Here is a 16,793-nt window from a genome sequence, read left to right on the forward strand (position 1 = left end):
AAATTCATGGAGAGCATGCACACACAGAGATGGGATTCAGGTTGTGGCTGAACTCAGGATATCAGTGCTGCAAGGAACCTTTCTGACATTCACAATAGCATTCTCAAAAACAAACAAAAACTTCGTTATTTCTACCAGTAGGATATCTCATACTGACACCTTTTACAAACCTTATGCAAACAACTGTTAGGTTATGATAAGCATACACAGGAAGATGTTTTTTTTTTTTCCCAGTAGGAAATCCACTGACCAATCAGTTTGAAGGCACCATGCTATAGTTTAACCCTGACAGCTTTTAAAAGTTCTCATCACATGATGCCTCGGCAAAAAAGGTTTTAGACTTTGTAAGTCTTGTTTTTATTAATTAAATCACTTGCTTGCACAGAGACAGGATCGATTGAGCAATTTCGGCAACCGTCTATAAAAGTCATAGCTTCAGTGGCCTATCGATGGTCAACTGCTATGCGCTTTGTGGAACCGATGCAAAGGTCTCATGTGTGGTAGTCCTGTAGAATTTCTTTTAAAGAACGACCATTAACAATTTGGTTGTGATAGTTTTGCAGAAAACTAGTGCAAAGAACAAGAATTGTTCAAGTCTGAGCTAGACCATGTAACCATTACAGCAGCTGTTGCTGCTACTTCTTTTTCTGTTATTATAGACAGTTATTGTCTCGACAAGTTATGCAGCACTGAACATATTGTACAATCACATCAGTCCCTGCACTCAAGGAGCTTACAATCTAAGGTCCCTATCTCAGATGTGGACAATATAGACAGGAGCCAATTAACCTACCAGCATGTCTTTGGAGTTTAAGAGGAAACTGGAGTACCCAGAGGGAACCCATGCAACGGCAGGGAGAACATGCAGACTCCATGCAGGTAGTGTTTTGGTTGGCATTCAAATCAAGGACCCTAGTACTGCAAAGGCAGGAGTCTATGGCTTACAACCTTCCTGGTCATAAGGATTCATGGATGGATCAGCTTCAGGTTCTAGAATGCACAAAATTGGCATGTCAATTGAAATCGAATTTCCTAAATCAGTTTTTTTTTTTGGTAATTGTTTTTGCCTATACATGCACAGATTTATGTAAGAGGAATTTTGTTGAGGGATGCTCATTTTTGCTTTCATTTTAATAAGCACCTCATCCAATTTGTACATCTCTTGTGATGATCTTGCAGTGTAGGGTGTAGTAATGTGAATGCAGTGAGTGTCAGATGTGCTTGCATATGCCCACAGCTGAATTATAGCCCCTTGCTACAAAAGCAAACATTGACATGACTTCATGTCTGCAAATTGGTGGACAGATCTACAAAAACTTCTCATTGTCACACAACTGGGATCTGCTCCCCCCAATCACTTCCCTCCCTATTCGGCCAGTGTTTTATACCATATACCTGGGGAAGGGGTAATATCCCTCCCAACGTTAAGTCTGCTACACAACTTGAGTTCTCTTGTTCAGCTCACTGGCCAAACAATGTGGATGGAGGAATCTTCATTATTGGCTATTGCAGGAATTTGAGCCATCTATGGCACCCTACAATCACTCTCCAGCCGATAGTTTCTGCTAAATCTAAAGGAGATTGCACCACTGGATCGTAAAGATTTGATGACATCACTGCCTTAATCAGCCAGAAACGTCCCCGTTGATAAGATTTGCAATGAAGCAAACGAATGAAAAGGGAAACATATTACCTCATTCCTCCCCTAGAATCCAAGACTTTATTAGCCATGCTATTTAATGTGCCCTTATACAAGTTAGATCAGATGTAATAGTGATTCCTGGGCGCCAGCATTGTAAGTCCCAGGGTGGCACAGGCACCGTGCAAGCTGGCAATGACTGTCTGGTTGGCAGAAAAGCCATCTGTCAAATCATCCAATAATGAAGTGTTATGTTATTCGTATGAACAATCAGGCATAAAGCAATGCTTCTGAAATAAAAATAAAACACAAACGAAACTACATTTATTTAAGAAAATAGGTGATCAGGCAGTGGGTGCCTGTTTATTGATGCGGCACTTTACATGCAGTTTGTGTGTGTGGTATGTGTCTTTGTTGACCTACTCATAGTAAGTGCAATGCAAGTAGGCTTATTTAATTACATAGCTAACAGCAATGCTGTGAACTAATTCAAGGCAACCAATCGGAAATCAGCAGTAAAAAAGCTTGGAGCGGGTAGATCGATGGAAGCTGATTTCTGTTTTTTATGCGTTCCTACACACAGCTGCTCTTTATACTTTGGCCTTTTTCCAAAAGACTTCCAAAATCCTAAGTGCTAACTAAGTGCAACCAATCAGAATTTACTCTGTTGAAGTCAAACCAGCAAATGATGGATTCTGATTGGTTGCTGTTAATCTTGACATGACTATAAACAATTGGTAATCTTTATTGAATAAGGCCAGAAGTTAATAAATAGCTCTTAAACTATCTAAATTCCTAAAAACTGAGTCCACTTGGGTTTGCCATAATAGGCTTTCAGATTCTAGGCTTCTTTTTTTTACAGCAGCAAGTGAAATTAACTGCTGGATTGCCTCGACATCTGTATTCACCCTTAGTAGATTCAATAGCATAAAAAAATACCCAAGAGGCTCTACAACATCTGGAATATATTAAGGATTAAGTATAACTACTTCAGAGGTGAGACTGCAGGTCAAAGAGGAGACTGCCCCCATTTAGCCTTGATTAACAATATCCAAACAGATTTGGGATTTTTTTTTGCCTGGCAGTATTGCCCTTATTTTTGATAAACTGGGTGACTTCAAATCTATCGACCCCAAACTATAATGCCCACAAATATAAGATGAATTTGATCCAATTGGAAATGATCGTATGTTTGTGGGTTCTCCTTGACCTCTCCAGACCTCCCCTAGCTTGGAGTAAGATGGACCTAAGATACATTTCTGTTCTCTACCTTCCCTCCGGCGCAGGAATACCTATGCACCCTCGAATGATCCAAACATAGATGGATTTTTTTTCTGAAAGATTTTTGGGAAATTGGATTGTGTCTACGTTTTTCACAACTGACACCTAGATAACCCGTAGCAACCCATTACATTTCATATTTCTTTAGTCAGAATCTACAAAAGCAAATTCTTTTTTGTTGAAACGTAAAGGAGTATTGCTGCATGGAGTGCCTAGCAGAAAGCAAGATGAGCTACACTGCACAACTAAGGAGATTTGGTCATAGATAACCACACAGGAAGAGAGGTATAAGATACTAGAATCTTCTAGAGAAAAGGGAAATACTCAGGTTACATCATGTGGTGAAAGGTGCGGTCATTTCGTAACAATGCCACGAAGATTTAGAAACAGGAAAAGAGAGGTCAGGATTTATTAGATATAACTTTGAATAAAAGTGCTGATGTAATAGATTCATTGCAAGCTTAGGTCAATAGACTTTATGAAACAATTCAAACATTTCATTAATCAGTACTACATAGGGTAACTCGAATGCCATAGGCCGCCCAAACATGTCACACAGATACGATTACCTTTATTAATGGCTTGGTACTAGTATCCCATTTAGCACTAGAAGGGGAAAAGGAAGAACAAATATGTCTCTGTGACGACAAGGTGGCTCTCAACTTAATAGGAGTATGTACAAAACGGACTATATGGTTTACTTTTTCCATCAATGCGTATAAGCCAAAATCTGGGGGTTATCTATTAAAAGGATTCATAAGAACAATTTTCTACAACTGATGCACACAGAATCTGATGCAGCTGTACATAGTAACCAATCAGCTTCTAACTTCAACTTGTTCAATTAAGCTTTGACAATAAAACATAGAAGCTGATTGGTTACTATGCACAGCTCCTGTGTGCTCCAGTTTTTGTAAATATCCCCCATACAATTTTTTTTTATTTTAAAACCCAGTGGGATTTGTTTCTTTGGTTACAGGTTTCCTTCAAAGCTAACCTGCCTGCCATTTTAAAGGTTGAAATCTAGTCCTGTCTAAGAGCAAGCATTGCCCCTTTGTTATCTGGAAACCCTTATCCTGGCAAATTTGTTATTATTTGTGTAATGTTACCAGGTGCCTGACTTCTGGGCTAAGCCGTGACCAACTGCTATCTCTTTGTCCAATGTGAGCACTCTAGGAGCCAGTTATTGGACAGTATACAGGCAGTTTGGCAGGGCTTAGACCAGATATCAAGGAAGTCAAGCCCTTTGTAAAAAGTGAAACTAAATCATAGGGGCACTGTTGGCCAAAAATCATATAATGTGAATAAAAGAGAGTCGTTTTTGTCAGTAGTCATTTATCACCATACATTTTACCAAAAAAATAAAAACAAGCAAGAATTTTGGTTGGTGAAAATGGTTAATAACTGTTTTTTGTGCTCATGTCCTTCAATCCAGTTCTGAATCACTCCTCTTGTGGTACACACTGAATTACATTTTTTTTTACATGTCGAGATTGAATGCTGGGTTCCTTTTAAGGATATTATTCCCTTAAATTACCTTGACGGTTCAGCCAATGAGTATTAGAGTCACTCACGTAGTTACACTTTCAGCAGTTGTGGAGTTAACCAAATATATGTTCCAAAAAAGCAAATACACTTTGGGGGGTATTTACTAAAACTAGTGCGCACAGAATCTGGTGCAGCTGTGCATGGTAGCCAATCAGCTTGTTCAATTAAGCTTTGACAATAAAGCCTGGAAGCTGATTGGTTTCTTTGCAGAGCTGCGCCAGATTTTGCACGCTCCCGTTTTAGTAAATCTCCCTCTTTATTATTATTATTATGATTATACAGGATTTATATAGTGCCAGCAATTTGCTTTAACTCAAAGGTAATGCTTAGCAGAGCCCACTGTTTAAACCTGTGAACCTCAGATGGTTAAATAAATAAATGTCCGGAAGCTGTGATCTTTTTTTTTTTTTGCACATGAGAAGTGATAAAGCAGAATGGACACCTGACAGCTCAGTGTTGCACATTGGTTGATAATATTTTAGCATTAAAAAGAGGAAATAAAGTATCAAAGCAAGCAGCCAAGAGTACGAGGTGTGCAGTTTAACACTTGCACATTGAATAAGGGTGAGATAGCCATGGCTTGTGAGTTTAGACCCCAGTTGATACGTGTCAGTAAATTCTTTGATAGGTAAACTGAGGTTAGAATTTTTCAGGGACTGTCAAACTGTAACACTGAACAAAAACCTCCACTGGGACCAGGGTGAGAAACGAACTCCATGGCTTTTTCTGTCCCTGGTCCAGGATTAATTTCCACTACCTCGGCTCATTAGCATCTCCGTTTACAGTTGCACACTTAAGAAAAAAAAATTGCAATGTGCCATTCTTCACAACTGCAGTTTTTTTATTTTCAACTGACTTTAAGCAATAATCTTTTTTTTTTTAAGTTGTTTGAGTTTTTATGATATTTGTGCTTTTAGGTATTACAGTTAATGTTCAATATGCAGTTTTCCTTTCCCATTGATCTTATAATTTAGTGTTTGAAAAAAGAGTGAGCCAATTTGACTTGTTCAAGGTGACAAAGAACTGATTTCGAGACTCAATTTTTACGAACAAATTAAATTTTTTATTTTTTTTTGTTTTTTGTATGGTCAAAAAATCTATTTTTGACTTTGTACGCTGCTACAAAAAGGGTAGCATATCTGCTATGATGTCAGATAACTTTTTAACCCTGTCCAACTTTTTTTGTTTAAGTAGTCCTATTTTTTCATTTCGATATTCATACAATACATTTTGTAGCTGGCCTTTGTATTAACGCAAAGGTATTTTCCCAAGGTTGACATGTTTCATCTGTGATGATGTCGTACAAGGCTTTAACCGATTCGCTTTTGAAACTTATTGGGTATCTAAAAGAAAACATTAAAAGAAAAAAAAAACATGTTAAAATAGAGTAGTCCCTTGTAATTAAAGCAATTAGGCTGCTACTTTTAATGCCTGCTCTGTTTTTCTTATAACGGCAGTTTTGCTTCAGCAGTTACACTAATTCTGACAGCTGTAATTTCAAGAGGATGGGAAACAGTGAACAAGATGTAGATCAGTGATATTACACGTAAAAGCCCCCTGTCTCTTTAACCTTGTTGGTTTTCGTCTCTCAGAGGTTACCTTTTCCCGATGGTGCAAAATCGACTTGACATAACTGTTCATCAGTTTCTGGGTATTCCCTGGAGGTATTTCCATCAGATCAGCCCAGTCAAGCTTCAAGTTGAAATTGGCAGCCCAGAAACTGACAGGGTAGAGACTAAGAGAGAGACAGCTGAAATGTAGGCAATAAACTGACAAAATCGGAGTGTAAGAGAGACCATGTAACTCTCTGAGTGCAAGGAAAGTATCAACTGGAAGGTTTCAACTCTCACAAGCTCTGATTGGCCTTTAATATGTTGTCGGCTTCAGTTACAAGTTCAACGACTATAACTGACATGGGATGTCTAGACTTGGGTGAAAAATTGTTGGTTGACTTTTTCAGCTGTCTCTTTAAGTGAAATCAGATTTTTTTTTTTATTTTTTTTACCCTTCCTCAAAAGTTTGGCCACATTTTAAGACCCTCCCACATGTATTGCTGTGCATGGCAGCCTGCCCCATATCAAGATGGGCGCAGGACGAAATATTTATTGCTTTGCCCAGATTTACTGGGCCTTGTCTTTTAAAGACTGCTTTAACTTTTTGCAGCATTATTATCGAACCTTTGCAAAGGCCTGTTAATCTTTCTAAAGGTGGTAGTGGTGGTGGTGGTGGGGGTGCTCTTTCTCAGTCAGAAAAAGAAAACAAAAAGCTCCATAGAGTTAATTAAACCAGAATAAAATAAACATTTCTTTGAATAGTTAGTCGGTTTACATTATTGTTTGTTCAACGATATCCTGAAACTCGCTCTTGAGCAGAGGGCGAAAAAAAGCGACTTCTGTTTTTTTTTTCTCTTTCTCTTAAAGGCAGCAGAAGCATTTTATATTTTCAGCACAAGTAAGAAAATGGTGAGGGAATAAAAAAAGTAAAAAAATAGGGATTTGGTTATCACTTTAACAAGAGTTTAGCAATATTTCCTCAAAAACGTTATTGCCTCATACCAAAAATGTTAAGGCACTTTTTAGCATTAGGTTGATTATTAAGTCTGTGTTACTTCTTCGGCAGACATAAGCTTTGCTTTCAAACAGTTTTTAGCCCTGTGTGTGTGTGACAGGCATTGGCTGATGTTGATACCCATTCGACAGGCCCTGTTGAGTTTAAATGGTGTGACGGCCCATTTTTGTTAAGCTTTGAACAAAGGCAAAGAGATGGCATGCTGGCACCATCCGAGTGCACATGGGCTTGACACCCTCCTCCCCGATCTAATACTCCGTGTTCGCCTTGATATTAAAAAAACTTTAGGTCAGAACAATGAGTCTTCATAGGCCAAGAGCAAACTTATTCTAGAGTCTTAAGATAGCAAGAACAGGAATTGGAACATCACTCTGATTTCCATACAACAAACAATAAAACAATAACTTCTGATACCTAGGTTGCTACTTGCCTCCGAGCTGTTATCTATTTTAAAAAACGGGGGATTGGATTTTTTTTTTCCTTATGAAAAAAAGTCTTATTAGGAGGAAAGATTTATTTTTTTCTTTGATCATTTGTTAGAAGTGATTATTGCTACAGTGGATTTGCCTATAAGCTTCTCCGGAAAGGTTAGCTCTATTTCCAAGCGTTGAGAATTGCTTCGACTTTTAAATTGACAAGTATAATTCAAAACTGCATTTGGTGGATAAGATGGGATGATTTACAAATAAATGCAAACACATGGATCAGTCGTTGCATGGCTATAGGATGTAAAGATCATTATGGAAGTTGACACAATGGTGCTTTAGCATAATTATTTTACTGATCTGAGCAGATTGTCTTTTCTTTTCAGGCATTGTTTCTCCTATGCAGATAAACTTGCCCAATTTAAATCTAAGACCCACAGCGCAGTAACATTTGACTTGGGTGATGGGTACCCGGTAATGCCACCCTTTCTTTACTGCACAAGTCAGACTGCTGCAGAGCAGAAGATGCTTGCATGTCTAAGGGCGCTTGGTTGTATGGTTAGGTATCATCTAGCCAGAGGATCTTGGCATAACAATCCTTTGGCTGGTTTAAGTTCACCTGGCCAATAATTGTTCTCCTCTTGAGATAAATATGGTGATATTAGGTTGTGCAGATAAAAGATGAAGCAATGCACTTTTCTATACATATACAGCGATACCTTGGTTTGCGAGTATGGCGTTAGTGTTTCGCAAGACGAGCTATATATTTTTTTTAAATCCGGACTTGATTTGCGAGCACTGTCTCGCAAGACAAGCAGTACTCAAGCCGCTGGTGTATGTATTACTGTAGGTGACCAGAGGTCGGGGGCGCTGGAGAACTTGGAGATGCTCCCAGTTGGGTGGGGCAGGCGAAGCACCCAAAAGTGTCAATAGTGTCTCTGAGCGTCTCCAAGCATCAGCAGTGCCCCTGCACCTCTGGCCACATGCAGTACTTCATACACCAGCAGTGGTTGTGGAACAAATCATCAGAGTTTTTTTTTTTCTATGGCAAAACTAGCTTTGATATACGAGTGCTTTGGATTACAAACATGCTCCTGGAACACATTATGCTCATAATCCAAGGTATTACTGTATATTCTTAAAGGATAATCATTTGGAAGTTTGGTATTCAAACCTTCATTTCAGATCTATGAAGCACCATTAATTCGACCTCCTTTCCACCATAGTTGGCCAAGCTTGGAGGGTTGTGGTTAAAATTAGTTGTCCTTATTGGGCCAAGTAAGGGTTAAACGTATGTTAGAATCTAAGCACTTGTAAGACTCAAAATAGCTCATTGTTGGACACAGAAAGTCATTTCAACATGCTCTTCTTCTTCTTTTTGGAGAAGGTCCTTCCATCAACTGCACGTTATAAGATAGGTTAGGCCAAGCTGAGGATCAGAATCAAATAAGGTCTTGTGGAGTCGTACTCCTAAAGATAACTGCCAGCCCTTTTGCTGCACATTGTTTTAGTAGACCATAAAAAAAAGACATAGCCCAAACCAAGTGATTTTTTTAAATTGGGTCAGTGATTTGTATATACAGTGAATCAACCATATTCGAGAAAAAATGGCCCCTATACCCATCTAAATGAAAGAAATAAGCAAAAAGCAAAAACTGGTAAAGTTTGGACATTTTTTTTCTCCATATCTTCCTAGACCAACATAGATGTAGCCCGAGCCCACAGGGACATTATGATCAAAGTACTATATCCCACAGCAGCCAATCATCTTTTAGGATCAGACTGTTCTAAATTGACCACTAAAGTCTGATTGGTTACTGTATGCTACTGTCCTTTGCATGGCATTGCGCTTTTCACTTATATGACTAAACACGTGTGAGATATTAATCGCTTGTTCGAAGGTGATTAACCCTTCATTGACAACTTTTACAATCGAAAACATGATATGGTAAATCAAGCAGTCGACAACAGGGGGTTAAATCCATCATTTACCAGCGATTAAACATGTAGCCTCAGCCACAAACTGCACACTGGTTCTTTCTAAACTTTTAACGTGCTCATAAGTAAAGGTTTTGCTCTTTACATAATTTTTTATCAAATGGGCTATAATAGTAATAGTGTTGTGACTCTCCAGGATCCGAAAATCAAAGTCAGAATGAGCCTCATGTATCCATTTCCTCTTTTCTATCTTATTGTTTCCTAAACTAAATCTCGTGAAACTGTTATAATTATTTTGTCGGTAGCTCCCCCCCCCCCTTTCCAAAGAAGCGCAAAAGCTGGACCCCTTTCACTGTATTAACCTACAGACCCCATTAGCAGAGGAGGGCTGCAAAGACAGATGTTCATCTTTTAGAGTTAACATAAAACAGCACTGGTCCATCCTCCCCTCCCTGCAGACTTCTGAAATCTTTCACTTAAGTTGCATTCTGCATGTGATCAAATAGTAATGATGTTTCTAATGGCCGTGATGTATAGGAGATATTGCAAATGTCTTATTTAAGCGCTGTAGATCTGGCCAATGTTACAAGACAGGAACTGACATTGGAACCTTGCTCAGAACGCAACATTTTGTACTGTGCTAGTTGAAAAAGATAAAGGTTCTTTAGAAATTTGTTGTGAAAAATATATAGATTTTTTTTCCTAATATGGTGTTGGAGCATCTGACTGAATATTATCTTTTATATAAAATAAATATATATATAAATATATATATATATATATATATATATATATATATATATATATATATATATATATATGTTATATATATATGTGTGTGTGTCTGTGTGTATATATGTGTGTGTATATATATTTATATATATATATTAATATTACTAATATTACACACATATATATATATATATATATATATATATATATATATATATATATATATATATATATGAAAAGCTTTTGAGCTGAAATTGTATGCATAAAGCCGTATCAACAACATCTTGATACACACTAAAAATTGTAATCCAGCAAAACAAACCAATCTGATCTGCCTAAAGGATCAAATGATACCAAAGGCATCGATGCCAAACTTTCTGCAATTTTATATTGTTTTTTTTAAACCAATAATGTCTGTTCATGGGAATTGTTTGAGAAGCTAAGCCAATCATTACCTTTAGAACAGATTAAGTTCCTATTGATGGAAACTTCCCAGCGCACTAGGAAGTTTCTTTTACTCATTCTAATGACTAACGCTATGTTGGAATGGGTCATCCTAAAATTATTATCGTTAATTTTTCAAAACTTTGCTCATGAATTTGAAAAAAAAGTCATTGTATGAGCAGCATTGGGTGCCTTGTAGAACCTTAGTTGCCTGTATCTGTCACAAGTCATAATGCGTTTAATTAAAGTTCTATTCAATACAGTGAGAATTAACTAGTTCTTAGTTCTGTGTGTGCATGTGTCTGTTTGAATAGCATGCCATTTCATCTGTTTAAATCACCTCTTGTTTTTTTCCCTTGCTTGAAAAAAGGAGGACTTACATTAGACATTGACACAGATGTGCAGGACCTACCCCTTCTCCCAGAACGACTGCCACATATATGTAAGAGGACAGATTCACAGAATAGTAGGTCCTTTTCCCAGTGTACCCTTGTTTTAATTTTTTTTTTTTTTTTATGCACAGTCGCCTCCTGTTATGACAATTCCTTTTAAATGTTTGCGTTGGTTATCATAACTGTTATAAATCTTTTTGTAATTAGAGCTATGAGATTGACGTCCCTGAGGAAGCATTAATTGTTTTATCTTGTCAGTATCTGTCTTCCAATCTATAAATAAGCACTGTGTTTTTTTTTTTTCTTTTTACACATCACTCCGAAAGGAGCAGTGTTTTTTTTTTTCTTTCTTTCTTAATTTCAAGACAAGAAGACTATTTAAGTCTGCTAGTAGTGATGATGTTTCTCTATGGAACTTACATGCAAGCTGTGAGATCATTACATGCAATAACTCACAGGCAGGGTAGGCCCATAGCAGAGCATTCAAGTGCATGGGGCCCATATGTTGGCAATAATTCCTTCGGTTTTCAGTCTTCTCTACAGAATTTTAGCTCATATTTCAGATATCATTTCTCGATTGTGCACGCAAATCAAAGTGATGAGAGCAATTGTTTTTAAAATATATTCTTTTGTTCAAGTTTTATCAGTACATCATGACCTCAAATAATTTCATTTCCAACCATAAGTTCATTTCCAACCATAATAAAAAGAAAAAGAAAAAAAAAGGGTAGGGGGTTAAAAATAGAGAGGGTGGGAAAACACCTAAATAAATAACAACAACAATTATTATTATTATTATTATTATTATTATTTTTAATTTATAGGATTTATACAGCGTCAACAGTTTACGCAGCACTTTACGACATGAGGGCAGACAGTACAGTTACAATACAGTTCAATACAGGAGGATTTAGAGGGCCCTAGTCATTAGAGCTTACAATCTAGGAGACAATATAGTAACCTTGTTCACTACTCTAATTTTGACCAAAGTATAACTTCAAGATATTCCCAATTCCTGAAATAAAAACTCTATTAATCTACATTCTCCTCCTTGGAAACATTGTAACAAATTTTGGGCATTTTTTTAAATGTATTTTTAAGGTCATGGCTTCCTATTTCCAAAATACAGCAAAAAAAGGATTGATATAAACTCAAAGATTAAAATTGATGTAGATCAAGTCCAGAGCCATTTTTCATATCAGGTAGTTCATTGTGAGATACATGCACCCTGTAAATTTACAAAATCAATCAATTTGTAAACAGATGATCTCATTTATAACCAATCTTTTTTTTTTTTTTTTTTAACAATTGAAATGAAATTACAATGATAAAAAAAAAAAAAATCCACAGTTACTGTATTTGTGTGCTGTTCAACAATCAACACACGGGGAAACAAAACAATTCCATGGGAAAAAAATCATCATTCATCTACATTATAATTGCTTCTTTTCCACATCTACGGGGCGGTTAATTAAAATTGTGATTAAATGTGGTCTCGCTGCCTAAGATGTCTTGCCCAAAACAGGTGGTACGGAATTTAAAAGTAAAAAAAATGTAATTAGCATTGGAAATTGAGAAATTGCCTGTAAGAATCAGTGTTAATTTCAGTCAGTGATGAGGTAATTTATAAATGAATTCAGCAGAGGATGTGGAAATAAATGCACAACTGCCACCCTGCCCCTCCTCGGTGTTCCCAGCATGCAGGTGAAAATGTTTGCAAAATATTGAGGTAATTTGAAAATAATTTCCAACGTTCTGTATTTTTCTTTTTTTTTTTGGCCTGTATCTGACAGACAAGTAACTTGGGTCGCACAGTCAGCAGGCGGGCAGTTTACTATAACATATCAGACATTAAAAGAAATAAAAACTGTTGAGAGTGCACTGGCCAAAGGCAAAGTGCAGTAACCCATAGTGACCCATCAAAAATTAGGTTGCTGTATTCGTAAGGTTGAATGATTGCTATAGGATATGGTACTTTGAACATACTCACTTAACTTTGTATTAAACAATATTGACTAGGCCTCATTCATTAAAGTGTCTGCGTTGCCAGTAATGGTCATTCAGATTTACAGTTCCATACCTTCAGCATAGGTGACCACATAGACAAAGAGCCTGGCAGACTGTTATGGATATGCCAGGCATTTCTTTCAGACAGTTTAGTAAATGAGGCCTACTTGTAGATGTGTTTGCATTGTTTTTTTAAAGAGTCATTGATGAGAATGATCGGTGCTGCCACAGAAGCTATTCAATCTTCTGGTGCAAGTTACTGTTGTCTACTGTATAGTCTGATCTTCTTCTAGACAGATTTGATATTATATGGTAAAGCAATGCTAAAGGTAAAGGGCAAAGTACAGTAATCCATTGCAGCCAATCAGGTCTACATATACTAAAATCAAGTCTCTAGATCAGGGATATGCAATTAGTGGACCTCCAGTTGTTGAAAAAACTACAAGTCCCATCATGCCTCTGCCTCTGGGTGTCATGCTTGTGGCTGTCAGAATCTTGCTATGCCTCATGGGGACTTGTAGTTCTTCAACAGCTGGAGGTCCGCTAATTGCATATCCCTGCTCTAGATCAGTGTTTCCCAACTCCAGTCCTCAAGGCACACCAACAGGTCATGTTTTCAGGATTTCCCTTAGATGAAACGGCTGTGGTAATTACTAAGGCAGTGAAACTGATCAAATCACCTGTGCAAAATAATGGAAAGCCTGAAAACATGACCTGTTGGTGTGCCTTGAGGACTGGAGTTGGGAAACACTGCTCTAGATCATGCATTTTGATTTGTTCCTATGGATTCCTGTACTTTTTAGTTTGCGCTGGAAAAGTCTAAGTCTATTCATGCATTATTTATTATAGGTTAGCCTTTTGTGTTTGCAGATCCTGCCTTTTTAAATGGCTTCTTTTATTTTGTTGGCTGTAGATATCATCTACGAATCAGCTTTCTTGCTCCCATGTGTTTACATGTGTTTGTTCCATTTTACATCTGTTTGGTTGGCACAAATTATGTATGACTTATACTTGTTCTCCGTGAGTTATTTTTCCACCACCTTCATGGCCAGTCTAGAGAATGTTTGCGTGACATCATTGTCTGACATCACTATATCACAGTGTCATGTTGTTAATATGAACCTAAACAGTTTTTCACGCTCCAAAGTTTTAAAATCAAGTTGAGTCATCTAAGTTGTTGAGTTTATTAACACTGTATTCTGCCGTAGTTCTTCTCATATTCATCTCATAGTCTAGAAATAATTTGGTGTTTGTCGTGTGATGAAGCTAATCATTTTTATTCAGTACAAGCCACAACCTATTACTTGTTATCTGTTATATGTATGTACATGTATATGTTATATGTATGTACATATTGTTATTTAGTTTTCTATCGTTTTGCCATATGATTTCTTGTGGAGCTCTGTCTGTTATTGCAAAAACTAATTTAATAATGGCCTTTAGAAAACTGGTTGACCAAAGTACTAGGGAGCCCATCAGAGATCTCAAGAGGTCAGTATTGTAAGCTGCAGATACCCAAAAGGTTAACAGCTAGGTCATTTGTCTTTTGTCCTTGATATTCATGCCAGGAACTGCAGCAAGCATCAGTTTTGCTAAAAAATTAATGTCCTAATTTAGTATTAAAACATAATTGGAAAAATCCATAGATAGTGGCAAGTTCATGGTCCTTATGGACCCAGTTAGACAGCAACAATATAGATTGGGTGTAAATAAGTTTATGATCAAAGTAAAGATTTGGGCTTTGAGGCTACTGTTGTTTAGGATAATTTCGTTTTGGCTGTTGTGACTTACATCTTAAAATCATCGTTCTATAATAGAATGTTTACCGCAGGGTTTTTCAACCAGGGTTCCTCCCGAGGTTCCTAGTGGTTCCTTGAGCAATGAGCAATTTCTGCCTCTCAGATATGTCTCCACTGACACCATTGATCTTTTTAGCTTTCTGTAAGAGGGTAATTCTTCCCAATGACCACAAGTGTAGGAAGCATTCTTCCCACTGGCTATCACACTGCTGTATAATGGGTTGTAGATACAGTATTTTTTAGCAGGGGTTCAATGAGACTGGAAAGTGTATTTTAAGAGTTCCTCCGGTTGAGAAAGGCTGGTTTAAGGTAATGTAGCCATATTAGTGTGCTTGCAACTATACTAAGTACTGTCTGTGATACTCATTATTTTTCATTGACAGTTACATTTTCATGACAAGCTTTCAGGGTTCTATAACCTTCTTCTCTTTCAGACCGAAAGAAGGCATAGGCTCACAAAAGCTTGTCTTAAAAATGTAACTGTTATTGCAAATTAAAAAATGATCACGGACATTACTCAGTTGTGAAAACGAAAACGTTAAACACTTTGGGCCTCATGTACAATGTGAAAGCTTTAAGAAAAGAATCTGGAGGTGTCTATCAGATGAAATCCCATCCCAGCTGATATTGTTTTATTATCGGGTTAAAAAAATGCAGCGCAACATCAATTAAGTCGCTTCGGCCTCCCTTTTTATCCTGCTTTCAAATGAGTCCACATCAAACTCCGCAACCTGCAAGATACCTTACAACATTTCCTTGTGACCTTATCTTTGTGACACCCTAGCTAGCCATTCTTACTGTTTATTGGCTGTGGTGTATGAGCAACTGAGATGTTTACTTAAGAAGACAAAAGTTTGTTTTATTGGTGAACAACAGGTTACAACATCTATGATTGTGGTTAGGGAGTAATAGCTAGATACTTATGGAAAGCCAGAGAAAGCTAGGCATTCTTGGAAGGGGGGAGGGTCCTCAACAATACATGATTCTTCTGAGAATCCATAACATTGGCGGTTATCAGTTTAACTTACATATAGAGGTTACATGAAGGAAGAGCAATACTATCTATGATTCAAAAAGTGACCCAAGAGACAGCCTTCCAGTTTGAAAACAATCCCCAACATCTGGGAAATGCTCTGTTTGTTTATGCGGACATAATGCTGGTTTGTCCGCCTGGGAGCGCAGGCAAATGGGAAAAGTATGCATGGATTTCACAGGTAAAAGGATTACGTGGGCACATAATTGATCCATTTGGAGGAAAAAAAATGACTGCTCTGAAGATGCCTAAGCTTTGGAGATAGAGTTTATGAAATAGGCATCTGTAAATTCAAAGGAATCAATATGTCAATTTTATTAAAGCATGGGACCAGCTGGACATTAAAAGAACATTTTTTTTTAAATTGCAGCTGCACTTACAGCTGCATTGCATAGCTCATTACAAAGGCTTAGATTTGTGTTAAAATGTGCAGTCTTTGTTCTCATCGAACATAGCTTGTACATCTGTGAAAACCAAAAGCAAAGGGTAGTATTTACAGAAAAAAAAAAATCAACAGCATTAGTGTATGATTGGAACTGTGATGTACCAATGTCATGTACTGTAATCACGCATGCCATTCATTAAGCTAGAAATACGTCCATGTTTGACAGATGTAAAGGTATGACATTTTGTCCCGAGCTTCCCGTATTTAGGCAAAACCTTTCATTTCCACTACTGGTAAGAATCCATTCATCTCTTTCCGTCGATGTACCCATTGGTAGCATCAAAAAACAGGAATGCCATTTTGTCCTATGTGGGCTGCAACTGAAAGTATCATTTTTTTTCCCTTCAAGGCGTCATATCAGAGAACAAGAAAAGCTCCATCATATCCGCCCCTCTCTCTGAATGTGTATTTGAAAAAAAAAATAAGGAGAAGTTTTGATGTTAGTTCTTTAATGTCCAAAGTAAACCAATTGATCTTGTGGGCATGTTGGTAGCCATGTTGTTTCCTGATATGTTCATCAAGCTTGTTAGTATCTGATGTAA

The 16,793-nt window shown here is 37.3% G+C and overlaps 1 protein-coding gene across 5 annotated transcripts in view; it reads left to right on the forward strand.

The window, feature by feature from the left end:
- ZEB2 (zinc finger E-box binding homeobox 2) overlaps nt 1-16,793 on the forward strand; it is a 171,671-nt gene that overhangs the window by 16,689 nt on the left and 138,189 nt on the right. For 3 of the 5 annotated variants that reach the window (XM_040358030.1, XM_040358033.1, XM_040358029.1), the window contains one exon: nt 10,946-11,041. The exons of 1 other annotated variant lie outside the window; for it this stretch is intronic. In XM_040358030.1, the coding sequence (XP_040213964.1) occupies nt 10,946-11,041 (96 nt within the window). The remainder of the gene's footprint in view (nt 1-10,945; nt 11,042-16,793) is intronic. One more of the 5 variants, XM_040358031.1, reaches the window with a different exon arrangement.

Source organism: Rana temporaria, chromosome 6, assembly GCF_905171775.1.
Source record: "Rana temporaria chromosome 6, aRanTem1.1, whole genome shotgun sequence".
Taxonomy (NCBI): domain Eukaryota; kingdom Metazoa; phylum Chordata; class Amphibia; order Anura; family Ranidae; genus Rana; species Rana temporaria.